The 27,143-nt window shown below is 39.5% G+C and overlaps 1 protein-coding gene across 1 annotated transcript in view; it reads left to right on the top strand.

Moving 5' to 3' along the window:
- Tgs1 (trimethylguanosine synthase 1) overlaps positions 1–23,237 on the top strand; it is a 39,522-nt gene extending 16,285 nt beyond the window's left edge. Inside the window, exons 6-13 of the mRNA XM_031366724.1 lie at positions 1,284–1,370; positions 4,004–4,178; positions 5,818–6,118; positions 7,459–7,611; positions 9,858–10,001; positions 12,459–12,675; positions 13,498–13,576; positions 21,467–23,237. Coding sequence (XP_031222584.1) covers positions 1,284–1,370; positions 4,004–4,178; positions 5,818–6,118; positions 7,459–7,611; positions 9,858–10,001; positions 12,459–12,675; positions 13,498–13,576; positions 21,467–21,610 — 1,300 coding nt within the window. The 3' untranslated portion in view covers positions 21,611–23,237. The remainder of the gene's footprint in view (positions 1–1,283; positions 1,371–4,003; positions 4,179–5,817; positions 6,119–7,458; positions 7,612–9,857; positions 10,002–12,458; positions 12,676–13,497; positions 13,577–21,466) is intronic.
- The last annotated feature ends 3,906 nt before the right edge of the window (positions 23,238–27,143 follow it).

Raw genomic sequence — 27,143 nt, 5'->3', positions numbered from 1 at the left:
TCTAGGATTTAATATGTACTCAATATAAGTTTTTATAGAGTTTGGCTTCTTATTGGAAAGAGAAACTTTATAAGAGTTATTTCTTCCTGTATTCTGTTTGATGCAGTGGATCATATAATCAGGGGTCTCGAAGATAACCAGTTTAAGGTACTTGTCACCTCTGAGATGAGATACCTGACAAAAACAGCTTAAGAAGAGAGGCTTACTTGGTGTTCCCATCATGGCAGGGAAGACATAGAAGCGAGTATAAGAGGCAGCTGATAACTGCATCAGGAAGCAATGATGGCTAAGATCTAGTTCCCATCTTGCTTTCTTCTAAGATTCTTTGTCTGGGATGCCATTGGGGTAGTTCTCTCTCCTATTGAACCTCTAGGAAAGCCCTCACAGACCGAGGCAGAGGAGTGTTTTCTAGATGTTCAATTGGCAGATTCTCCTGGGTTACCTACTGCTTCCATCACAGCCTTTTTTGAAGATTTGTTTTCTTATCACCTGTATGTTTATGCTCTGAGGGTAATACATAAGTTGGGCAAAGAGGCCAGAAATAGGCATCAGATCCATTGGCACTGGAGTTTCAGGTGGTTGTGAGCCTCTCAACATGGGTGCTTGGAACTAAACAGTGGGTTTCTGAAAGAGTTTGCAGTGTTCTTAACCTCTAAGCCATCTATCTCTTCAGCCCTGATACCTTACTCTTCTTAATAACAGTTTTTCTATAAAAATGTTTTGGTCTGATTGGTTCTTCTCAAATGTTTTTTTAGGGAGAGCTCTAGAGAAATCACTCCAGAAAATTAAGATCAGGCTTCAGCTGAGATTACATAGAGAGATAAATATTTACACCATCTTCAGGAATAAAGGTAGAATACTTAAAGGGTTTAAGATTGGGGGGGCTACAGAGATGGCTCAGTAGGTAAGAGCACTTGTTGCTTTTCCAGAGGGACTGAGTTAGGTACCAAACACCCATGTCAGCACACAGCAGCTTGTAACTCCAGCTCCAGAGGATCTGAGGTCTTTGTTCTGGCCTCCACTGGCATACCTTTATTCTCATACCCATGTACATAGAAAAACACACATACATACATTTTAAGTTAAAATCTTTAAATAAAAAGATATGAATGCTTGTTAGTTTCAAACACTGCTGAGTATATTAAGTTATGCAAAAAATACTGATTAAAGTACTTTTTCTCCATACTTACTGTTTTTGTGTGATACTGTTCATACTGAAAGTCATGGCTTATTACTGTTCCCTTATTTTGTCTTGTTTTTATTTTTGTTTTTGTTTTTTTTAGCCATGAATTGGACGTTGATGAAAACCCAGACTCAGAAGTTGATGACAATGGTTTTCTCCTAGGATTCAAGCATGGCTCAGGACAAAAGTAATTATTGATAAGGCCTATCTATCACCTTCTTGAAATCCTAATAACTTCAACTACCTTAAATCTCTTTGGCATTCAAGTAGATAACATATAATACTGTGTTTGATACTATTGCATATAATAACAAGTAACACACCAGCTTCTCTTGTTAATAAGAAGTCTATTACATAGATACAGTGGCTGTAGGTCACATATATTTTGGCCTAGTCCAGATCACATTTCACAAAGAAAAGGTTTAAACTTAGATCTTAGAGCTTCCATTGATGGTTCCCACCTGGTGTCTCATGGTGCTACCCTTTGTTCTTCTGAAGACTAGGAAACATACCATGGAACAAAGATGTGAAAAGTCAAGTGTTTCACTAGGTACATAGATTACTCCTTGTTTATGTCACTAATGCAGCATGCATAGGTCACAGCTTGCTTTTCTCAGCAGTATGCCATGTTTCCTTTCTTGTTGGCACACACACACACAGCATTTACCTAATCCTCTCAGGGAAAGTTTGTATTAAATCTCCATTCTCATTATCAATATCTAGGTTGTTCCCTAAGATCTAAGCATGAAGTCTGTTATGCATGCATCCCATTTGTTCTTTCCTCCTCGATGGGGTAGCCAATACACTTTATGGGGATAGCAAAAATAGCTCAACCATTTGCCTTTTAAGTGGCCATTGGATTTTTTCTGTATTTTGCTCTTACACATAAAGCTGCTGTGCGCATTTGTTTGTAGAATCCTAAATATTCTCTGGAATTGAATGCCCAAAGATTAAAAAGAAATATGAATGAGTAGATATTTATATAAGAGTATCTTATATCTCATGACAGGAAGACTGAACCGAGGGAATAAAACAGTCTCGGTATGTACTGTTTAGGTCAGTGTATCCCATTCCTTGAGTTTTTATGTTTCGAAGGGTTCAGACTTAATGTCTTAGTAACTGTATAGTAATCATATCTTAGAAAATTTAAATAAGCTGTGCATCATGAATTTAGTGGGGAAAAGAAAATGAGAACTGCCTTGTGATTAATGTGTAAATTGACTCCAAATTAGTTCAAAAGTACATGCTTATAATGCAAATCCTATAATGGCTTCAAAGTCGCCTGCTTAGGGACTTGAAGTCTGAAGTAGTTTGTATAGTCACTTTAGTCTAGAAAGGACAGTTTAACGGTATATATAAAAGCTATTTATGTTATTGGAAGCGTTGATTTTACATAAACTGTTATTTGGTTCTTGGTAGCATATACTCAACAGAGATAAATATCATTGTTTGGAATTTAACTTTTGTCTTTTCTATTTACAAATAGAATTCTATGTAAAGAGAAAGATAGGGCTTATTATCATCATCCTTACTATGATGATGATGGTGGTGATGATGATGATGATGATGGTGGTGGTGGTGGTAACATGAGTCATAGAGGACATTTTGGGGGGCTTGGAAACTTTCTGACAGACAGAAACTCAGGGGATTAGATTAGATTTACTCTAAACTAGGCATTCAGCAACCATTCTTAACATTAATTTGATGATGGCCCGATGTGTATAAGGCTTTGTCATCACTCTGAGAAAAATCACCCCAACAAGGAAGTATGCTTGCCGGCCAGTGGTGGTGCAAGCCTTTAATCCCAGCACTTAGAAGGCAGAGGCAGGTGGATTTCTGAGTTTAAGGCCAGCCTGGTCTACAGAGCGAGTTCCAGGACAGCCAGGGCTATACAGAGAAACCCTGTCTTGAAAAACAAACAAACAAAAACAGTATGCTTTTGTTTAGTTTTTTTCTAGCCCTCTTCATGGCAGTCTGCTACATAATGTCTACTTTCTAATCTACATTAGAAATGTATTTTAGTTGTGATGCCACACTTGTAATGCTAGTATTCAAGAATCTGAGGCAAGAGAATGAAGGATTTGAGGCAAACTGGGGCTATATTATGTAAGCCTATCTCAAACAGGAAAAAATAACCTTGTTAGACTTATTGGTGTCTCACATTTGGTTTGGGGTTTTTTGTTTTTGGGGTTTTTTTTGGGGGGGTGGTAGTGGAGTTTGGTTTTTGGCTTTTGAGAGGGGGAAGGTTGGGAATTAGTTTTTGTTTTGTTTTGGTTTTGTTGTTTTTGTTTTTTTTCCCCCCCGAAACCGGGTTCCTTGTGCAGCCCTGGCTGTCCTGGAATTCTCTCTGTAGGCCAGGCTAGAACTCTCTCTGTAGGCCAGGCTAGAACTCTCTCTGTAGGCCAGGCTAGAACTCTCTCTGTAGACCAGGCTAGAACTCTCTCTGTAGACCAGGCTAGAACTCTCTCTGTAGACCAGGCTAGAACTCTCTGTAGGCCAGGCTAGAACTCTCTCTGTAGACCAGGCTAGAACTCTCTCTGTAGACCAGGCTGGCCTTGGCCTCAGATTTGCCTTCACATTTGCTTTTAAACTGTCATAAAGACTAAACCATACACTCTTCTTCAAGTAGTATATGATTTTATTATTTTCAAAATTTATTAGGATTAAGTGATGGTTGTTACTAGCAAATACTAGTAAAAACTTATTTGGAGATTTGGGGGGAGGGTGTTGGTTTGGGAGTTTTTTTGGTTTTTTGAAATTTTTTTCCCCTATACAAGAAATTGTTTTAACATATGAATCATTTCTTTTGGTCTGATTTAGATATGGTGGAATTCCAGATTTCAGTCGTCGACAGGTCAGGTATCTAGAGAAGAACGTGAGATACAAGTCAAAGTACCTAGATATGCGGAAGCGGGTGACTGTGAAGAACAAGCACATCCTGTTCACCCAGGAGGCAGGGAAACCCTTTGTCAAGAAGAGTAGAGTTCGGAGTAAGGTGTGCACAGGCTGGCCTTCAGCTACGGTTTATAACTTGGCTCTTTAAATTTATGTTCAAATGGAAAGTTCCACCCTTCAAGATTGAAGGATACATCAAATGAATTTCCACTACTTTATGAAGTTAAATATTATGAAAACTGGGTTTGAGGAACAGGGAAGGAAACTGAGGTAATATAAAAGGGGGGGATTTGAAAATTAAAAACTTTGAGATCTAAGAAGATAAGTCAGTTAAATTGATTTGCCCATATAGTACATAGAGGGACAGAGGCAATTTTCTTACATGTTAAACACAAAGTAAGATCCCAGGATAGATTGTGCTGTGGTTTTAACTAAAAGCCTGGATTCTGAGCTCATCCAAAGTCTCATCATGCTTTGAAGTAATAGGTTTGACCCAAGAATGTAAAATACAAGCCTGATTTATAGAGTCATATTGTAACCTGACCCCTCTTGGTCCTTGCTATCAAGAAATAGGAAATAAATGTATTAGAACATCATGTGATTGGATAAGTTATCCTGCTGGGGATGGGGCATTTCTGATGATCAGAGCCTTCCTGTCACTGATGTTGCCATCAACCCCCTTAAAGACGGGAACCACAGTCTCCGGCATCTGACTTTGTGGTATCTTAACATGCTTCTAACTTCAGCATTCTAGCAATGCATGCTACAAATTGATGATAGTTTATTTTTCTCCATGAGTGTATATGTGTGTGTGTGTGTGTGTGTGTGTGTATGTATGTGTGTGTGTGTTTCAGATTGATCAAGGCTGGTGGTAGTTTAATGGCTATTTTAGCGACCCTTTTTATATCTGAAATAGACTGCCTAGTGTTAGTCTCATAAGACTTTGTAATGTGCTGGGAATAATAATTCCCATATCTCTCACCTATAAAGGAATATAGAAACAGCTGTATATAGTGGCTGCTGTGACCGTAGTTCTCTTGGGTGCGCACTTTTTCCTCAGTGTGAGGGTTTTTTATCATGTATCTGCCTTTCTCTGAAAGTTACTCATTCTTAAGATCATAAAGATCTGACAAAGAAGATTCATTGTACATTAAATGTAAAGAAGTAACTCATCCAACACTGGGCTGCCGATATATTTTAGCAAATAAACTGATTTTGTTAGGACTTAATTCTATCAGCTCTGCTATTCTTACTTATTCTTTCTGAGATAGCCCTAACTTGGGTTGTGTTTTGTTTTTACATTTTTTTTATGTGTATGTGTTTTTTGTGTATGTATGTATGCCTCATGCCTGTGTAGACTGATAGACATCAGATCTCCTGGGACAGAACAGTTAGTTGTGAGGTGCCATGTAGATGCTGGGTACAAAACCCAGGTCCTATTTGATGAGCTGTCTCTGCAGCCCTTATCTATCTTTCTTGTACCTTCTGATTTTATTTTCAAGACAAATTGGCATTCTTGATGCCATGTAACTTCTTTTAAAAGAATTCTTAATAAGGTCATAGGATGTTCCCCTAAATTCTAGATAGCCCATAATTACTTGTAGCTTATTTGATACTTTGCACTTCTCCACACTAATAATTATGATGGCTTGTTAATCAGGTCACAAATGGTAAAAAGTGACAAAATTCTATTTTCTTTATAGTTATTTGATGTTTGTTGTGATACCTTAAAATTTCAGGTAGAAAAATTCCTGAAATGGGTTAATGAACGAGTAGCTGAGGAGAAATCACAGGAGTCTCTTTCTCAAAACAAAATGCAAGACACTTGCACAAGCAGTGACTCAGAAGAGCAAGACATGTCCTTAGAGAAAGCTGACAACCTGGTGGAGACCAGAGATCCAAAACCTGAAAAATGTCAGACCATCTCTTCAGCCAATGAACTTGAAGCAGAAAAGAGTGAAGCAGGCTCCTTAGTAGCAACTGTTCCAGAGAACTGTTCAACTGAAGAAATGCTAAACTCTCCCCATGCAGAAACAGAAGGTAAGAATAAATGTGCTTCGCCTTGTGTGTCCATGGGTCACACTTTCTTGGCATTTATGCCTCTGGATAGCGCGAATGAGCTTGTGGCTGCGATTCAGCACTGTGACTCTTCCTCACTTTCCCTTAACCAGGCTGGATCAAATCAGAATAAACATTATCTGTCTGGACTTTGAACTCTGCTGCCACTCTGTGCCTGGCTGATGGGGACATGTCTGTCCCTCTTGAAATTGGTGAAGCACACATTTTCTTCTTGAAAGTTGTTTTTTGTAATGGTTTGAAGGGTTTGATAGAATATTAACAAAATATATTTACTGTAGTTGCCACTAATAAATACAAAAACTAGCATTTTTAGTGGCCTTTTTTTTTTTTTTAAGATTTATTTATTATTATATGTAAGTACACTGTAGCTTTCTTCAGAAACACCAGAAGAGGGCATCAGGTCTCATAACAGATGGTTGTGAGCCACCATGTGGTTGCTGGGATTTGAACTCAGGACCTTTGAAAGAACAGTCAGTGCTCTTAACCACTGAGCCATCTCTCCAGCCAAATTTCTTTTATTAATAAAGATGAAAGTATTTGATAGAACATCACAGGTACGCATTTTTGCTTAGTTCATTTTGTGAACTGCTTCATGTTTGTCCTTCTGAAGCAACTATATCTATTATGATCTTTCATTTTATGGTTAATAAGAGCAGCCTAGTCTCTTAGTTATGGTTACTGTCTCATTGATGAAACACTATAACTAAAAGGTAAATTGAAAAGGAAAGGTTGTATGTATTTGCCTTACATATCCTGAATCACGGTCCTTTTAGGGAAGCTTAGGCAGGAATGAGGAAAATTAGAGCTTAGAGGTCTGGAGAGATGGCTCAGCAGTTAAGAGCAGGCTGTTCATCCAAAGGACATGGGATCAGTTATCAGCACCCGTCTGGCAGCTCATAACTGTAACTCCTCCAGGGGTTCCAATTCTGTCCCAAAAATATACATGCAGACAAATCACCAGTGCACATAAATAAAAAGAAACCATTAGAAAGAAAGGAAAAGAGAGAGAAGGACAGAAAGAAAAGAAAAAAGAAAGGAAAAGAAATTAGCCAATAAATGCCAGGGACAGTGTGGCAGCAGAAACCAATGTCCATGCAGGCACTTTTCTCAACCCAATAAATGACAGCCAGGCTGTGACCTGAAGCAGGAGTTCTCTGTCTTGCTCTGTGATTCTCTGCATGTGTCACTGCACATGTGGTCTGCTATAGTCAAAAATGGTGATTATTTGATGTAGCTGTTGTTTATGAATTCCTTAGTTCCATTCTCTTTTCATGGTCAGTATATGTATTGTCTTATTATAGTTGAAATAAAGAAGAAAAAGAAGAAGAAGAGCAAGAACAAAAAGATAAAAGATCTACCACCTGAAATAGCTTCTGTTCCAGAGCTGGCAAAATACTGGGTCCAAAGATACAGGCTCTTCTCTCGCTTTGATGATGGGATCAAATTGGACAAAGGTAAATAGAATATAGATGTATTGTTTAGCTTTATTTAGAAACCACTGTAGATTTACAGAAAAGTTATAAAACAAAATTTTCATATCCTTTTTACCTGGATTCAACTATTTCCAACATTTATAATTTGATTCTGTGTGTGTTGTCTTTTTCTGATCCAGTTGCATATAGCATGCTACTCCCAATTATTTAGTATGCATTGTCTAAGAACAAGGACTTTTGCTATAATAATAATAAAGACCTGGGATCAGCCCCTCATGGAAAGAAAATAAAACATAAAGATATTAAGTTATCTCTGTAACCCATATGTTGTCATAAAGCAGTGTGCTGTGCATTTAGATGTTGTGTTTTCCTAGCATCCTGTAATCTGTAGTAGATCCTCAGACTCTCATGCCCAAGGCTTCACTTGAGCCAGGCAGGCACTCTACCACTGAGGCCCTCCTCCGGCATGATTCGACATCTTTAAGAAGTGATGGCTCATTGCCCTGTGGAGTATCCCTCAACTTACATGTATATGACCATCTGTGTCTTAATTTCAGGTTTAACTGCTATTTGTAGCAACTTATGCAAGGCAACAGAAGTAAGTAGGTCACTAAAAAGAGCTGATGGAGATTTACCTAATGCAGAAATGTATGATTTAATTAGCACTGAAAACTTGAATTCTTCATTGACTTTCCATTCTCTGATATGTTTGTTTAATGTACAATGACTCTGTTTTCATGCATACCAGAAGAGAGAATCAGATTTCATTACAGTGAGATAAAGGGAAGGGGATTGCTGGGAATTGAGTTCCAGACCTCAGGAAGAGCAGCCAGTGCTCTTAACCACTGAGCCATCTCTTCAGGTCCATGTCCCCTCCTACTCTCCATGATGTTAACAGACTTAGTCTCAGAGACTGACACTCATTTTCATATTGAGACTAAGTATCTCTATTAACGATCACAATCAGGAGGTCTTGACCTATTGAGAAGTTTAAGTGAGCCTATGCCTCCTGTATAATTTGTAAAATAGTGAATGCTATAGAAAGTACATGGGAAAAAATATAAAATATGCAGTGGAGTTTAGACTTCCTCACATAATGAAGAGCCATTTATAGTTTTAGTAAGTAGTGAGAACAGGAACACTTGCCCATCGTTTTTTTCAAAGAAATTTCTTCTGAGAAATAAAGGCTCTTTCTGATAGGGAGGGTAGTGTTATTTCCCTCCAGGTAAGTGTACCTTCATTTCTGAACAATGCAGTGGTTCTGCTATTCCTTCTATGCTAGCTAAAGCAGCCTCCTAGTCACTGGCTACTGCTGTTTGCTTTTTCTGACATTTAAAAACATATAAATTTGGCATGCATACCATGGGCAGACATACATGAAGGCAAAGCATTCAAAAATAATAATAAAAACGAAAGCGCCAAGTTTATCAGCCTGTATCCTAATTCCTGGATAACAACTCAGAAGCTTATTATTTATGCTTAGGTCTTAAGCTAGGTTTGTTCCTTGATTAGCTCATAACTCAATTAACCCATCTCTACTAATCTATTTCTGCCATATGGCTGGATACCTCCTCAGTTTCATATATTCTCCCAAGTCCTCCTGGTGCGGGTGGCAGAACTTTTCCAGAGGTCCTTTCAGATGTCTCACTTTCTAATCCTGTCTCAGCTTATTGGCCATCAGATTTGATTGAAAGGTGATGCATTTACACAGTACACAAGAGATTATACCACATAAAAAAATTTTTCAATGCATGTAAATGTTCCCAAGTGTCAATAAAAACTGAGTGATTACCTGTCCATTATAAATAGAATAATTGAGAAAGTCGCCGTAGTAAGGGAAGCAGCTAGCCAGTTAGAACTTGTCAGTTCTCATAGCTGATAAGCAGTAGTTAATGCTACATACAGAAAAAGTGTAACTGTATATGATTACTGGAGAAATGTGGAGGATAGTGTACAAATAAATCAGGAGTGAGCAACTTTGTAGGGGCTTTCTCTAAAGCGAGGCAGTTTGTATTCTTATATGTGCGGGGTTGCAACTGAGTATGGAGGAGAGAAGAGGGAGTAGATCCGGTAGAGCTCAAGTTAGAGGTGATTATGACCCAATGTGGACTCGGAACCAACAGTTCCCTTGTAAAACTGGTACAAACTTTTATCTGAGCTCCTAATCACTAGCCGCCTCTGGTTTTTTTTTAACTTGCAGTATGTTTTCTTTTTCATTCTTGGATTCGTGGACTCTCACGTTTTACAAAGCTGTTCTCCCTTTACAGAGGGCTGGTTTTCAGTCACTCCTGAGAAGATTGCTGAGCACATCGCTGGCCGTGTCAGTCAGTCCTTCAAATGTGACGTTATAGTAGATGCTTTCTGTGGAGTTGGAGGAAATACCATCCAGTTTGCCTTAACAGGGAAAAGAGGTAATTTAGTTATTTATGGCTGAGGACTGTTTTATTTCTAATTTATGCAGAGTATTTTTTACTTTTGTTCATGTTTTTGATGAGATTTAATATGTAGTTGATAATTTTATACCAGATATTTAAAGCTATAGCTTGCTGTGTTTATTAATCTTGCATAAAGTTTAGCAAGTACTTCATATGTATTTATGTAGTCAACAGTCATAAATTATATCTTTCGCTATCTTAATTTCACAGATAATGCAGACATAAAAAGATAAGATAATTGCACAGGATTTTACAGACGCACCTACTAATCTCTGGAGCCAAGATTTCAGCAGTCTATAAAAACAGTAACGCATAATGCTTCTTAGAATGGAGGAGTGATGGGGAGGGAGAAGAAGCTTTAGCTGGGACTCAGTAGTAGATTTATGACGACATAATTCAGCTTTGAAGGACACCTTGAATTCACATAGTCTAATGATACTTTTCAATTCTGACTGTTCGGACTAGTGACTTAACTCAGTGAGCAAGGGCTTTTGCCACTACACAGGTAAAGTAAATAAACAGTATTAAAAAGTAGAGGAGGGCTGGAGAGATGGCTCGGTCGTTAAAGGCTAAGCTCCCAACTAAAATTAAAAATCAGTGGCTTGTTCTCATGGAATATGGTGATCCAAACAAATACTTGGGAGACAACGAGGAAGGTTGCAAACTGCAATGAGCTACAGAGACACTATAACCCTCCCCCCCCATATTTTTTTTATAAATACTAAGACTGAAGGTTTAGCCTAGAAGAGCCCCTGCTGTGTTCTAGGTTTGTGACTCATGTCTGTGATATCCCAGAGCTTTAGAGATAGAAGACACCCAACTCTTACTCTAAAGATACTTTCCCTATTATCTTAATATTAGACCTACCCGTGGGTGGTGGCTTTCATTTTAGTAGATTTTAGCAGAATCTTATAATGTATATGAACTTTTTAATGTTAATTGAGAAAGCAAAATATAAATCTGGAAACAGAATATAGAAGTCGGAAAAAGATGGACTGGATTTGCCTATTAATTTCAAGACCAGAGCAAATAAACTGTGACCTTGATTCTACTAGTTTTGTGCTCCAGGCATGCATGACACTTGCTAAGTTTATATGGTTTCACGGTACCTAGATAAAAGCAGTTCTCAGGCTTACCAGATCAATACTTATTTTCTTGTCTTCCACTAAGTCAATATTTCAGAATCCTCAAGTGTTTTTTTCCCAAATAAGCCGTGTGTGTGTGTGTGTGTGTGTGTGTGTGTGTGTGTGTGTGTGTGTGTGTGTGACGTCATACACACGTGTATATGACAACTGAAAATATTTTTCCTCAAAAGTTGTCAAAGTCATCCCTTTTTGGCATTTTGTCATAAGACAGTGGTTAAAATATCTGTACCATAGGGCTGGTGAGATAGCTCGGCGGGTAAGAGCACTAACTGCTCTTCCAAAGGTCCTGAGTTCAAATCCCAGCAACCACATGGTGGCTCACAACCAGCCATAATGAGATCTGATGCCCTCTTCTGGTGCATCCGAAGACAGCTACAGTGTACTTATTTATAATGATAAATAAATCTTTAAAAAAAAAAATATCTGTACCATGATAAAGCAAGTCTGAGAATTTTCTGTAAATATGAAAGAACATACATATCCTAGATTAGTTTATTAATTGGAAAAGTTTGTTGCCAGGGCTTATTGGCACATATTTGGTAAAGAAAATGTATGATGTGTCCTAAAGGAAAGCTAATGCCATGTTCTTATTGTGAGCTCCCTCTGTAGGAGCGGTTCTCAGCCTGTAAGTTGTGACCCCAACAGAGTCAATCAGATATCCTGCATACCTGATATTTACATTATAATTCATAATAGCAAAGTTACAGTTATGAAATAGCAGCAAAATGTTATGGTTGGGGCTTACCACAGCATGCAGAACTGCTTTAAATGATTGCTGCATTAGGAAGGCTGAGAACCACTGCTCTCTAGCTCGTGGTGTCATGTTATCATTCACCTTTACAGATCGCTAGATCCTAAGAAGAAAAGGAAGCAAGTAGCTAACACTGTCTCTTCCTGGTGCTATGATGACCATAGCATTTACCCTGACAGCTTGTAGGATTAGAAACAATGACTCATTTTAAGGAAATTGGTCTTTTCTAAATGCCAGCATTTAGCTCTACATGCAAGTAGTAGCATTTGGAAGCATTCAGTGCTTCAACTGTAAATAACTGCCGCCATCCCCTCCCCTCAAAGGCCATTTACACTTTGTGTGATGACTGGACAACACAATATGGAAATCTGTTCTTTAGCTAATGTTTTCTTGGTATAACTATGTGAGCCTTTTCAATTTAAATAAATTTTAACTAAAATTGTATTTGTGTGTAGCTATATGTCTCTTAAATCCTTTTTTTTTTAGGTGTTTTATTCAGAAAACCGTCTCATTGTCAACCTCTTTTCTTAATTTTAGTGATTGCCATTGATATCGACCCTGTTAAAATTGATCTTGCTCGGAATAATGCTGAAGTTTATGGGATAGCAGATAAGATAGAGTTTATCTGTGGAGATTTCCTGCTCTTGGCTCCGAGTTTAAAAGCTGATGTTGTGTTCCTAAGTCCACCTTGGGGAGGACCAGATTATGCTACTGCAGAGACCTTCGACATTAGGACAATGATGTCTCCTGATGGATATCCTTTGGAAGTCCTAACAGTATACGTGAATGCTTGCAGAGAGGAAAATGGTGACTGTGTGCGTGCGTGCATGTAGGAAGTCAGTGTAAAGAAAAAGTATAAGCTAATCACATTTTGTATTTTACACAAAAAAACAATATACAGCCTTCCAACTAGCTCAACTATTAAAGACACTTGCTGTACAAACCTGGCAACCTGAAATTGAGTCCCAGAACCCACGTAAAGGTGCAAACAGAGTTATCCTCTGACACACCCAGGAAATAAATGTATGCACACTGTAATAAAGAAAACTTTACAAGCAACTATAAAAATTACGTGTTGGGTGGTCAGTAGATGTACTATCTATAGATATCTCTAGACCTTTGTTACTATTTAATTTTGCTGTTCTAAAGCAAGAGGTCAGCCATGTTCCCGTGGAATGGAGAAAAGAAAGTGGTTTCCTAGGTTCTATGAAGTGGGTTGACGGGGTGGCTGCTGAGTCATGATACAGATGCTGCACAGCAAATGCCCAAGATCCAGGTCTGCTGCTACAGAACCTGCCCTGAGAATAAATAGATGTAGTTATTATTTGGAATTAGAAGAAACCTCAGGTCTGTGGGCAGTGATCTTCAACTCACAGTACCTTATACTAAAGCAGCTTCATCCTTTAACCTATCAGGGTGCTGTTGTTGCTGGATTCCAAATCGTGTATCTGATTTTTTTTTTATTTATTTAAATATGTATGTTTTTGTTGCTTACAAAAAATGTACTTGGTTAGCAACAAGTGATGAACATCTCTTGACTTGGAAATTTAACTTCTTATCCTTAACTGTTCTTCACCTTTGAAATTTTCAGGCTTTCCCAGAAGATCACTAATAATATTGTTTATTTTCTTCCAAGAAATGCTGATATTGACCAGGTAAGCCATTACTAAGGAAATTCCGTAACTGTTTAAAAAATGGGCAGAGAATTGTACAGGGTAATTTCCTTACCAGAGAACCTGCTGTGAGAAGTCCCTAACTGGTTTTTACATCCCTCCACCTCCACAGCTCCTGAAAAGGAGATGAAATCACTAAGGTTTTACGAAAAGGGATGGACAGAGTGAGCAGGGATGTCTTGTTACAGATGCTGCATGGCAGCCGTCCAAGGAAGGTGTAGAGGTCCATAACTCCAGCACGTGGGCAGAAACAGGAGGATTCCTAGGAGTAGCACAGAGAAAAAAGAAGGAAGCAAGTGTCCTTAGCTTGACCAGGAACAGTTTCATTGTCCTCATGTCTCTTGTGGTTTTCCTGGAACACCTGTTTACCTCATGCTGGCTCTCTGTGTGATTTTAGTTGTTAGACTTTACTTTTCCCTTCCAAATCTCCTCAGGCTGTCCCTTCAACGCACGTCTATTCATTCCTAATGAAGTTAGGTGTATGTATTTTACCTGTGTCTTCTCTGTCTTCTCTAAGACTCTCATAGTTTTGGTTGAATAGATTTCTCCAACCACTGACCCACTAAGGATAATACTGACTACTAAGAAAAATTCTCTGGTATATTTTCTGGGATGAGGCCCAAGCATAAATTGTTTTAGCTTTCCAGGTAGTTCTAGTGTGCTCCATAGATGAGATTCTCTGGGTTATAAAATGAGTACATGAAAAGCTAAGCGCTTAGACCGAATTAGAAGAAGTTTAAATTCTGTCTTGCCTTCTGTCACTAATTTATAATCTACTTGTTGAAGCGTTAAGCTTCCCAAGATAGTATATGTGAATGTCACTCACATTCTTTAGGACTTCGAGTTTCCTACATCAGTCTTGACGTAAAACCTGTTGTCTGTCACTTGTGTAACTGCTTTCTAGACTTGGGCATCCACGATATTCCAAAACTATCTCCTAAGATGCTGTATGATCTTTGTAGTGTCCTGGCCCTTAAAAGTACATGTAGACAAACTAATTTGGTTATTTCATAGCAATGGGAAAACATACACATGCATGTGCACAAACACACACGCATCCCACAGCCACCACTTTCCTCTCTGCAAGCATTCACATATACTATTAGGATTTCCAAAGGATATTTTAGTATGAAAATTTTAGTGATTAAATTTCTTTTGACACAAAAAAAATTAGCTTGCTTTTTACTTTTGTTTTTGTTCTTAAAACTTGTCAGAATTAGACTTGTAGGAACTGCAGAGATGGTTCATTTGGTAAACAAAGGAAGACACCTGCTATCAACCTCTGGCCTCCACACAGCATGTGTGCTCGTTTGCACTCACTTGTGTCCCACTTGGATTTGAGTACCCATATAAACACCATCCACAAGCACACAGTATTAAACTTCTAGGTCCTTTGTGCTTGCTGCCTCTAGAGGGAGTAGTAATGCTAAAAATGATAAAGGAAATTGCTTGGTATAAAGTATAGATGAAATAAACTGCAGTGGGAAGTCACTTTTTTTAGAGAGAAAATATATCTGTGTGAAGTTTTTAAATGAAAAGAGATTGAGTAATAAAAGCTTGAAAGAGTGTGAAGAGATGATTATGAACTTGCTGTCTGAATTCAGCATTTTTCCATAAATGTTTCTGTAGCAGACATTAATTTCCATTTTAGAGAGGTTATGCTATATCCTACTCACTGCCAAACTGAGTATGCAGATAGAACCTGTCTTAGAAATTGTTCATGTAGGAGATGATACCCATTGACTTTGTAGCCGGGGAAATCTTTTTCTGGGTTTCCTATTTCCTTGACCTCCCATTCCCTTTTTCTTATGAAGTTAATTCTAGAACATGTGTCCTTTGCTATCATAGACTTACTGTAAAACCAGAACTAATTTGTTCAAAACATCTTTTTGTGAGAAGCTCTGTGGAAATAGATATCTGTAAATCAAAACCATACAAACCCAGGGACTTGGGTCTGAGGCAAAGCAACTACAGTTGAAATCATGTCTTGCTGCTGCTTCCTATTTCTTGCTGTTTTCCTTTAGTTCTCTCCCTTACCAGTCTAGAGTGAAGAGGTTTGTTTCTTACCAGGCATAAGATAGTGAGAGCAGGTCTCTCAGCCCCTGTGGTGTAGTGATTCCTTGTCCTGGTTTACTTTCAAAACCACACAGAACATGTAACTACAGCACTTAGACTCTTCAGTTCAGATTAAGCACTTAGATCATGTTCGTGCTGGTGCATATAACAGCGTGACTCTGAGCAGCATCCCTACAATTGTGTTAAAGTAAACGTGGGGGCTGGAGAGGAGGCCCAGCAACTGAGAGCACTAGCTGTTCTTTAGGGGCTAGGTTTTAATTCCCAGCACCCACCTGCTCACAACTGGATATAACACCCTCTTTTGGCCTCTAAAGGTACTACACATATGTGGCACTCAGACATTCATACAGAATACTCATCCATACACATAAAAATAAGATACACCTGTAGCCATCCACCGGACAACTCCTGACCCTTCTCTAGCATAACTCCACCTTCCATGGCTCTTTTAGATGTATATCCTGAAAATGCCTATTTTATTTCAAATACCTGTATTTTCTCTGGCTTTTAAAGTTCCTTCGTTAGGAGGCCGAAAGTATAGCTAAGTGGTAGACTTAACTAGTATATATAAGGCCCTGGGTTCAGTCCACAGTATCAAAACTAAAATTCTATTCTATATGTAGTTCAGGGAATGGGTGACTGTTAATCACTGAGCCGAATCATCACCCTCTATAGCTTATATTCGTTGGTAGGTAGGTAAAGAATAAGGATATTATTGAAAATATTCCTAGGGTTTTTTGTTTGCTTGTTTTAACTATGTCTGAATGTGTGGAATGTAGATAGAGTTGGCACATGGAGGCCAGAAGAGGGCACCAGATCCCTTAAAACTACGTTTACAGATGTGGGCCACCCAACATAGGTGCTAGAAATCAAACTCAAGATGAGCAAGTGCTTTTAACCTCTGACCCATTTCTTCAGCCCTGAAAGCATTTTTAAAAATTTGCTGTGTTAAAAAAAAAAAAAAAAAAATTTGCTGTGTAGAATCTAGTACTGTACATCTGAACAACTAGATCAACCAATAAAAGAGCCTCTTAAATGATACTGCTAAGTGGTAAATACGTACCTAAAATCAGTTTATTAGCATTTTTTGAAGTGGGAAATTAGTTTCTAAATGTTAGAATTAATGAAAGATCAAATGAAAATATTCTGATTTTAAACTAATACTAGACATAAATTTTAAAACTATTCATGTGGTGAACAGGGTAAAGTCATTCCAGCAGGTGGAAAACCCTTTCTTACTCCAGCCCCAGAAACATAAAAGAGAGCTAAAGGTGGGGTTGGTGTGTGGAGACTGTGGACTTGAGATGGTTGAACTTGAACATAACTAGCCTTGCAACGCAGAGTGCACAAACATTCACTCCTCCTTCTGAAGTAACTGCCACATTGTAGATGTGTACAGTATGGCTGCTGGGTGGATAGTGCCCCTGGGCTTCATAAGAAGAGTTTCCTGCCCGTTTTATTGGATTGTTCCAACACTGTAAAATATGCATGTGAAGTTATCAGCCTAACTTGCGGAGGAAGTTTAGTGATTTGCCCAGCCATTCTGCCACACAGTGGCAGAGCCAACACCTTAGCAACTTGCTGCATCCCATGGGTGGAATATTTACTGCTAAGAAAAACAAAATTCACTGGATACCTCAGTAGTTGCTCACTGTGAGATTGGGGGTGATGATTAGAAACTGATTAGGACAAGGTGAGCAAAAGAAATATAAAAGAATTTCTGGGTTTTCAGAATGCTTCAGCAGGTAAAGATACTGCCTAGCCCGACAACCTGAGATCAGTGTCCTGAACCCACATGGTGGAAGAAGAAAAGATACTTCCCCAGGTTGCCCTCTTGACAACCACACATACATCATGGTCCACGTGCTGTCACACAAGTGATAACTGATGCACTTTAAATTTGAAAACCTATAAATCAGTTCAGGTCATTTATGTTTGATTTAAAGGGGAAAAAAAGACAATAGAGTGCTATGAATTGGGACCGAGTAGAGAGCACTGTTGCTGGGCCTTACCTACCATAGTTTTCTCTCGTGTTTCTGGTTGCTGGAACCCAGGTGTCTAGATCAGCTATTCTTGTGCAGGTAGAGAATCGTGGCAACTTGGTAATCCTTATTAGCCCTCTTATCTTTGAATTTGAATTCATCAAGCCCTTTGTCTTGTGAATTTTCTGCTAGATAATTGAAGCAGTGTTGTGTACCCCCACACTGTGTATGTGAGCTTTCTCCAGAAAGATACTGAAACTGAAGGGCCTCCAAAAAACATCAGGATTCCCAATAGTTGGGTCTGTTATGTATTGTGTAAGTTGTTAAACTCAAGAACAGCCTTTGTGTGTTGTGTCTAGGATCAGATTTCGGTAGCTAGTAAGGGACAAAGCTGCAGACACTGTACCACTGACCTAGAAATCAAAGGTTTGTTTAAGTGTAGAAATCTCATTCCTGTTTACCGTGTGCAGGGAAATGGAGCTGATTAAGTTTGAATGTTACCTAGTTATCCACAGATAACTCCCCCTCTACTTCTGGTCTTATATTGCTATTACTTAGATGTAACAAAGGGACAACCAGAACTAGTGAGGAAGGCCCTGGCTTGGCCCTTCTGCCTGTGGATTCTGACCTGAAAATGAAGGTGCTTGTCATGGTCATCTATATCACTAGATATAAGGTAGATAAGCTAGATGTCAAACCCAAGCCTCAAACACAAATTTTGTATAGTAGTTCATTTATGAAAGTTAGTATTTGATTTTTAAATCTGTCTTATCATATTCATCTTCAGTTTAATCTTTTTTCTCATTTCTGCTTTCCTAGTATTGCCTCAAGTAAGATGTCAGTGATAAGAACCTAGTCCTTAGTTCTAATTCTAGCCCAAAATAATTTTTAATGTTTTTAAGTATATATGAGAGTGACACAGAAGGACAGATAGTACACACACATTATGTGCAGGTGCCTATGGAGGTCAGAAGAGGACATAAGATCCTTTGGCACTGGAGTTATTGGTGGTTGTGAGCTGCTCAGTCTGTGCGCTAGAAACTGGACGATTGTCTTCTGCTCTTCTCTACTGACCTTGATATTGCTTTCGATGGTGCTAACGTTTAGGCGATGTGCCAGAAGCATGGAGTGTAGTCTTGTTCACTACCTTCCATCCTCCTCCACATCCTGCCTTTACTGGATGTTCTCTCTTCTCAATTCATTGTCAGTTAAACCTGCTAGTGAAAAAGAAGATCAACTCAAACTTGACATCATTAGTTTGTTTGAATCACAGTATCCATTTATAAATTCAGTTCATGGCTCATTTAACTTTTAATGTATATGTGGTTGAAAAAGCAAGATATTCTAATGTTCGAAATTTTAATCAGAGCACTTGAAAAGAGGATGTTAACTTAGATTTTCTTTCTCTATACTGGGTAGGTTAGTTTTCCCATTCTGTGCCTGCAGATAGACTCGGTGTTAGGAACATACCTAAGATCCATGACCGTGAGCATTCCTGAAGGCAAATACTGTGTTTGACTCTGTCTTGTGCTCTACTCTACTCCCATAACAAAAATTGATAGCACTCGATTAATAATTGTTGGGTGATCTATGAACTCTTGCTCTTAACTAGTCTAAAGTTCTCTCATATAAGAACCCTGAAAAGTATTTATGGTTATAAGAAATAATAATTATTTTAACCTCTTTAATTTTGAAGGGATGGTTGAGAATGTTGTAACTACCTCGAATGAACAACTTTTTTTGTTTTAGTTGCGTGTTTATGTGTGTGTGTGTGTGTTTGTACTAGAACATGTATGTGCATGTGCTCGAGCTTGTGTTCTCAAGCACTCACACCTGGGCTTTTTGGGTGTGTGGCTCTGGAGCTCTGGGAGACTCTTCAGTCTCTATCTGTCTCCATGCCTGAGGTATTATAAATGCTACACTATTACACCCTGATTTTCAGGCCAGTCCTGGTAGAACCCAGTTCACCAAACACATGCAGCGAATGCTTTTCCCCAAAGAATCCTGTCTGGCCTTTTGGTTGGTTTGTTTGTTTGTTTTTCCAGAGGCAGAGTTTCTCTTTGTAGTCCTGGCTATCCTGGAACTCACTCTGTAGAACAAGCTGGCCTTGAACTCAGAAATCCACCTGCCTCTGCCTCCCAAGTGCTGGGATTAAAGGCATGTGTCACCACTGCCCGGCTGTCTGGCCTTTTTTAAATCGTAGCCATGTTGGCCTGGAGTTCACAGCGTTCCTCCTTCCTCAGCCTCCTAAAGATTGTGATTGTGGTTATGCACGACCATACCTGGCTTTGTTTTTCTTTCAAGAACAGTTCAATGCAGATCTGGAGAGACAGCTCAATGGTAGAGTGTTTGCCTAGCATGTGTAGAGCTCAGAATTCTATCTGCAGGACCACAGTGATTATGAAGGGAGGTGTGTATGTATCATAGAATGACCTGTTTCTTCCCTATTTTTGTATCTGAGTTGTTTTCTAACAGCAAGGTGAATTAATAACTTTAAAATATGCTCACCAGTAAAACATAGTCTTTTTTCTTAACCTCCACCAAGTGTCTGTGGTGTATAATGTGCTGAGGTCAGATTCTGTCAGCCTTTGAATCCAGACTATACTGAGAACCTTTCTTTACAAAATACAAAACTTGAGTTTTGCCTTCTACCACCTTGACTCCTGTCTAGGCCTGTCCACTTTATTCCTCATTTCCTGAATCTTACCGATCTGATGATGTGATCTCTGATAAATCAGATTGTGTTAGAAGGCCAGTGAATCTCTTAAAATGTTGAGTCTGGATGAAAATGAACCTGTAGAAGAACTTAGGGCTCTTATTTGCTGGTTTGAATTGTCACAAAGACCAGTGTAAGTGTTATCAAAGCAGAAGGCTCCTTAGCAGCTAATTATTCCTATTGGCTAGTTATTTGGTTAACACTGAAAGAGTGACTGCTTTTAGCTCCTTGAGTCAATAGCTATATTTTGTAGACCTCAAAGTCACTGATACAGACAGAAACATAAATATATTTAAGATTCAAAATAACACAAAAGAACAATGGGTAGAGGAAGTAATGTCATCTCTACTCAAAACCCAGTAAACATTGTTAAGCAATTGAGAGGGTAGAATGGAGATGATAATATGAACAAGAAAAGAGTTCTTAGGAGTAGGCTATGGAACTAGTATGTAAAGGTACATGCCACCAAGCTTGATGACCTAAGTTCAATTGCTGGGAACCACATGGTAGAAGGAGAGCTGACCCACACAAGTTGGCCTCTGGCCTCCACATACAAAGAGAACAACTAAATAATAATATAATGAACTTCTTAGGAAAGTGCATTCTTAAATGTCTGTCCTAAGTAGACATTGCAGTTTTCGTCCATTTTCTCTTTCTTCAGATCTTTAGTTTGTGGCATTGGAGAGATGTCATCTTTGGAATGGCATAGCATAATGATATGAAGAAAGCTATACTGTATTAATATATAACTTGGCAAGTAGCAGTAAATGAGATGCTTCTTTATATGAAGGACTTACATAAAGTCTTCCTCTTCCTGATGGTATAGATAGGAGAGATTAGGAAGTCATGTCTGTGCTGAGCATGGTGGTGGGTATGTTTAATCCTAGGAGGCAGAGGCAGGATATGAGTTTGAGGATAACCTAGTCTACATAAGTAGTAGGCCAGCCAGAGCTATTTAATGAGACCGTGCCAAAAGAGTGGGAGGGCAGGAGGGAGAGGTGTGGAGAGGGAGAGGGGGAGGAGTGAAGAGGGAGGGAGGGAAGAAAAGAGAGAAATCGTGTTCATGTGCATGACTTCTACATGTGCTTTTCCTGGCAGGTGGCGTCCTTGGCTGGGCTTGGAGGGCAAGTGGAAATAGAACAGAACTTTCTTAACAAAAAGTTAAAGACAATCACTGCATATTTTGGTGACCTAATCAGAAGACCGGCACCTCTGAAGACCACTGCTGAAGCAGAAGTGTGATACTGTAAAGCACAGAGAGATCACGTGGAGTGAGGATGTACAACATTTAATGAGAGACAGGAGGAAGGCCTTCCTAGGTTCTTTAATACTGTGTGCACATGTTATGTGGAAACCTCTGAGTTCTAAAGAATGCCGATGAAGTGGCTTGAGATCTTCGGGTAATGTTAACTGATCTGTGTTGTATACTTTAAAACATCATCGGGGCAAGATAGTAGCGGGGCCTGTAATCCCAGCACTTCAGAAAGATCATGAGTTCAGGCTCATGCTGTGCTTCCTAACAAATCAAGGCTGGTCTGAGCTCTATGAGATCTTGCCTCAAAAAAAAAAAAAATAATAATAATAATCATAAAGAGTCGAGACATATCCCTGTGCTTAAATAATTGCATCTGTACATGTGTATGTTTTCATTCTTAACTGTCTCAGTTTAACATCTTTGTGTCTGTGTAAGTAATTATTGTTTTTTTTTAAAGTATAAAAGAAAACCAAAGCAGTTCTACCTACACATGTAAGCCTTATTGAAATAATGTTACCAATTTAATGCTAAAACAGGAAAAGTAAAACTTCCACCACCTTACCTACCTTTTATTCAACTATCTAAAGCTAATCACAGTTAACAGTGCTTTGCTTTTTAATTTTTTTATTACATTTTATTTTATCTGTATGTGCATGCATGGGTGTGTGTAGAGGTCAGAGGACAACTTACAGGGGTCTGTTCTCTACTTATACCATGTGGGTTCCTGGGAATCAAGTTACGATCATCAGGCTTTATAACCAGAGCCTTTGCCTACTGAGCCAACACATTGGTCCCCTCTTAATAATTCTTCTGAAGAAAAAATTGCAGTATAAGAGTGTGCCCTAGTGCACTTTTCCATTGATACATTCGCTGTCTGTTCATTGCTTCCCTTTGTGGATATTTAATGTATAGTATATGAAATAAATGCCTTTGTGTGTGCGTGAGAGAGAGAGAAGTGTGTGTGTGTGTGTGTGTGCGCGCGCGCGCGCGCCAAGCACTGTGCCCACTATGCCCACAGAGTCCAGGGGAGAGTGTTGGATCCCTTGGAGCTGAAGTTGCAGGTGGTTGTGAACTGCCAGGCGTGGGTACTGGGAAATGGACTTGGGTCCCCTGGAAGTGGAAGTAAGTTCTCTCTCCAGCCCAGGATGGTTTTTTTTAATCATTGTTTTTACTTTTCTGTTTTGGTCTGGTTTGTTTTTTCAGATAATCTTGTATAACCCAGGCTGGCCTCATACTTTGTAACTGAGAGTGACTTTGAGCTCCTAACCCTTCTGGCTCCACCTGCTACACCAGGCTTATGAGTGCATCTCGAAGGCCATTCTATTTCAGTGTATACATGTCAGTCTACCTCGTGTTTTTAATGGCTATTTTGTATTCCATTATCTGTATATATAAACTAGTTCCCTCCTGAGAGACACAAAAGCTGTTTTTATGGTTTTGTCATTACCAACTGTTATGCACTGTCTTTCCTTACAATATTTGCGGTTGAACAAGTACTTCAATTGGTAAGTTTCAAGGAGTTAGACCTCTGAACTTTTGTACATTTCAGTCTTGATAAAAAGACCAAATTGTTTCAATAAAATTGAACTTGCTTTTAGGTTTATTTATCTCAAATTTTGTTTTATTTCTTTGCTTTAACTAGAAGTTCTTTTTAACTGTTGTGTATGTGAGAGTGCTACCTATACAAATGCCGTCAGGAGCCAGAAGAAGGTGTCAGATCTCCTGGAATAGAAGTTACAAGTGGTTGTGAGTCCCTAAAATGTGTGGGTTCTTAACTCCCCAGCACACAATCTTTACTTAGTCATCCCAAAGTCAGTATGAAATAATGTAATGTAGAAGGTAATGTTTTGAAGTTTTGTTAAGTTTGCAGTCTACAGTGTGCCTCCAAGTGACCCAGTAAAGCAGCAAAACAGGTTAAGGTTAATGGACTGTATTCCAAAGACAGAAACAAGGGAAACCGTTCAGAAATGTACAGCAAAACTGTGAGGCAGAAGGAAATTGTTGAAAACAATTCCAATCGTGAACCAAAATGAGGAAAGCCCTGTGAGATCCAGTTGCAGTCGCAGAACAGTTTAGCATTAAGAAGGGTTTCCTAGGACTGAAAAGATGGCTGTGTGGTTAAGAGTGAGTGCTGCTCATGCAGAGAACCTAAGTCCTCTTTCCAACACTCGTCAGCACTCACAGTCATCTGTAACTCCACTCAGAGCTTTACTCAGATGCCATCTGGAGAGGAGACCCACTGTGTAAAACCGAGAACATGGAACAATCAACCTAGCATATCTGGACTCAACTGTTTGCCATCTCAGGGTGAGAGACAATCTAGAGAGAGACATATGTAGAGCAAGAGTGTCTACATTTCAAAGAGCAGGGAGACGAAACCTCACTAGTACCTGGAGGCAGACCTCATCAAATAATAAGATAATGAACAGTTCAGTAGCCCTGGGTGTCCCGGCTAGTTTTATGTCAGTTGGCACAAGCAAGAGTCACTGGAGATGAGGGAGCTTCAATTGAGAAAATGCCTTGATAAGATCAGGCTGTAGGCTGAGAGCACTCAGCCCATTGTGTTTAAGGCCATCCCTGGGCTGGTGGTCGAAGTATGATGAACATACTTTAAATATGAGTAAGCAGCACTCCTCTATGGCTAAAGCGTCACCTGCCTAGGTCCCTCCTGCAGTGCTTGCATTTCGGCTCTGACTTCCTTCAGTGATATTGTGCAGTGTGGCAGTGTAAGCCAAATAAACTTTTCTTCCCAATTTGCTCTTAGTCATAGTGTATCATAGCCATAGTAACCCTAACTAGGACACTGGGCCGGCCAGAAGACTGCAGTAGACCAGTTTTCTAGAGCCAGCTACCTGCCATGAGGTTCAGTGCTACTAAATTTAAACTGCAAAGCCCCAGTGGAAGACTTGGTATCAGAGCTGTCTCCCACCAGCAGGGTGAAAGTATGAAAACAGCTCTGCCTGTATAGATCTCTGATTTGATGGCTTCCCCTACTCCCGATGCTTATGAGAACCAATCCCCAGCCATAACATTACCCACTCCAGCAGAGTGAACTGGGGAGTCTGAAAGAGTGCAAAAGAACCTCTCCAGACCAGACTGCAGAGCTGTGTGGCCTTAGTGGCCCCTGGTATGTAAAGAGAAAGTACTTTCCCCTTGTGTTTCTCTGGTGGGTTGGTTGGTTGGTTGGTTGGTTGGTTGGTTGGTTGGTTGGTTGGTTGGTTGGTTGGGTTGGTTGGTTGGTTGGTTGGTTGGTTGGTTGGTTGGTTGGTTGGTTGGTTGGGTGGGTTGGTTGGTTGGTTGGTTGGGGTTTTCTTTTTATTATTCTTTTTGAGTTGTTGAGGTGTTTTTGTTTTATGTGGATAGGTGTTTTCCTTACATGTATATATGTGTTCTATTGAGTGCCAAGAACCTATCGAGGCTAAGGGAGGGCATCAGATCCCCTAGAACTGGGCTTACAGACAGTCCTGAGCCACATATAGTTGCTGGGAATCACACCTGTGAGAGAAATCAGTGTTAGTGACCACAGGCCATCTCTCCAGTGCCTTATTTTTATGTTAATGTGTCTTCTTAAAACTATTGGTTTTCTTCTGTATTCTCCATGCCGTCTAGTCTATTTTTGTTTATACATATTTTTCATTATTGGGTAATCTTTATTTTTGCTATCTTTACTTTCAAAAAAGCTTTATGCTTTCATATTCTGTTTTTACATTTATGGATTTTCTTATTAGAAAATACTGTAATTTTTTCTAGTATTTTTGCCTCTGTCTCCTCAGTACCATTCTTGGTTTCCTTTCCTCTTTACCCTGTCGCTGTTTGTGCTCTAGTTGCCTCTGGTCCTTTCCTTTCATTTCATTCATTTACTACTTTCATGTTTCACTTTATAGTATACTGTACATTTTTAGTCGATGGTTTTATGTTAGTTGACTTTACTTGATATTAAGTGCATTCCTCTACCTTGTATAGTTTGATACAGCCACTGTTACACTAGTTTTCTCAATGAATGGTACTGGAGACTAAGCCTTCAGATGAAACCAGAAATTATATCCAGACTAGGAGATGCATAAATTACAAGCAAAAACACAATAAAGCACTGAAGTAGCTCAGGAGATAAAAGCAATTCTCGGGGTTTTTTGTTTCTACTATAAAGCACTAACCAAAACCAGCTTAGAGAAGAAAGGTTTACTTCTCCAGCAATGGTGGCGCAGGCCTTTAATCCCAGCACTTGGGAGGCAGAGGCAGATGGATTTCTGAGTTTGAGACCAGCCTGGTCTACAGAGTGCTTTCCAGGACAGCCAGGGCTACGCAAAGAAACCTTGTCTTGAAAAAAAAAAAAGAAAGGTTTACTTCGTCTTACAACTTCCAGGTCACAGTCTATCACTGAGGAGAGTGAAGGCAGGCACTGAAGCAGAGGCCATGACAAATGCTGTTTCCTAGCTTTACAATGTGCCTTTCCTACAGCCCAGGCCTACCCAGGGACGGCACTGCTTACAGCCTGGACCTTCCTACACTAATTAGCAATCAAGAAAAAGCCTCACAGACCAATATGGTAGCAATTCCTCAGCTGAATTTTCCTCTCCCCAGGTATATCCAATTGACAACTAAAGCTAACTATGAGATCACATGAGCTGAACAACCTAAGTTTGATCCCTGGAAGCCACAGTGGAAAGGAGATTCACTAAAGGAGATACACTAAGCCACACTAAAAGGTTATTCTCTGACCTAATGCCCACCATGGTGCGCATACACAAAATATGATGTAAGAACAAAAAACAGTAAACATGAAAAGGCAACCATTAGTTATTCTAGCAAAGGACTCTAACTCCTCAAAGACAAACAGGTAAAACACCAATAAAGATCTCAAAAGTTAACTAAGCAAAATGGTCAGTGATCCAATGATATTACAAGCAAGAAGATGATTAAAGAAGCGAGTCAATTGCATTGGGACAAAAGCCAGTATCCAATGAGAAATTCATCAATGTGAAAATGAAAAAAAAAGGCCAGTCCCACAAACATCCAGAGGAAGCTCCACTCCCAGGCGCTCTGACACACCCAGGACCAGATCCCTTGGGTGCAAGCTCGGCAGCAAGTCCCACAACACCCAGAGGAAACTCCATTCTCAGGTGCTCTGACACACCCAGGACCAGAGGTGAGCAGGAACCAACACCTGTCCCAACACTGGGAGTAACTGGGACCGGCTGGACTAGGCACACAGGAACTCCGCCAGCCCAGTGACTCGGGTTCCTTCCAGTCTGTCTGAGTTAGTGTTTTGAGCAGACCTTGGGCACAACCTCTGCAGCCAGTCCCACAACACACAGAGAAAGCCACACTCCCAGGTGATATAACAAGCCCACGATCCCAGAATCACAGGATCACAGAGACAGCTTTACTCTGAGGAGTTCTGACACAACCAGGATCACAGGAAGGACAGGCTCCAGTCAGATGTAGCAAGGGGAGGTAGCACTAGAGTTAACCAGATGGCAAGGGGCAAGCATAAGAAAATAAACAACACAAACCAAGGTC

Source organism: Mastomys coucha, unplaced genomic scaffold (genome assembly GCF_008632895.1).
Source record: "Mastomys coucha isolate ucsf_1 unplaced genomic scaffold, UCSF_Mcou_1 pScaffold14, whole genome shotgun sequence".
Lineage (NCBI taxonomy): Eukaryota > Metazoa > Chordata > Mammalia > Rodentia > Muridae > Mastomys > Mastomys coucha.
Note: the sequence above shows the minus strand (reverse complement) of the source record. Positions and strands in the feature narration are given on the sequence as shown.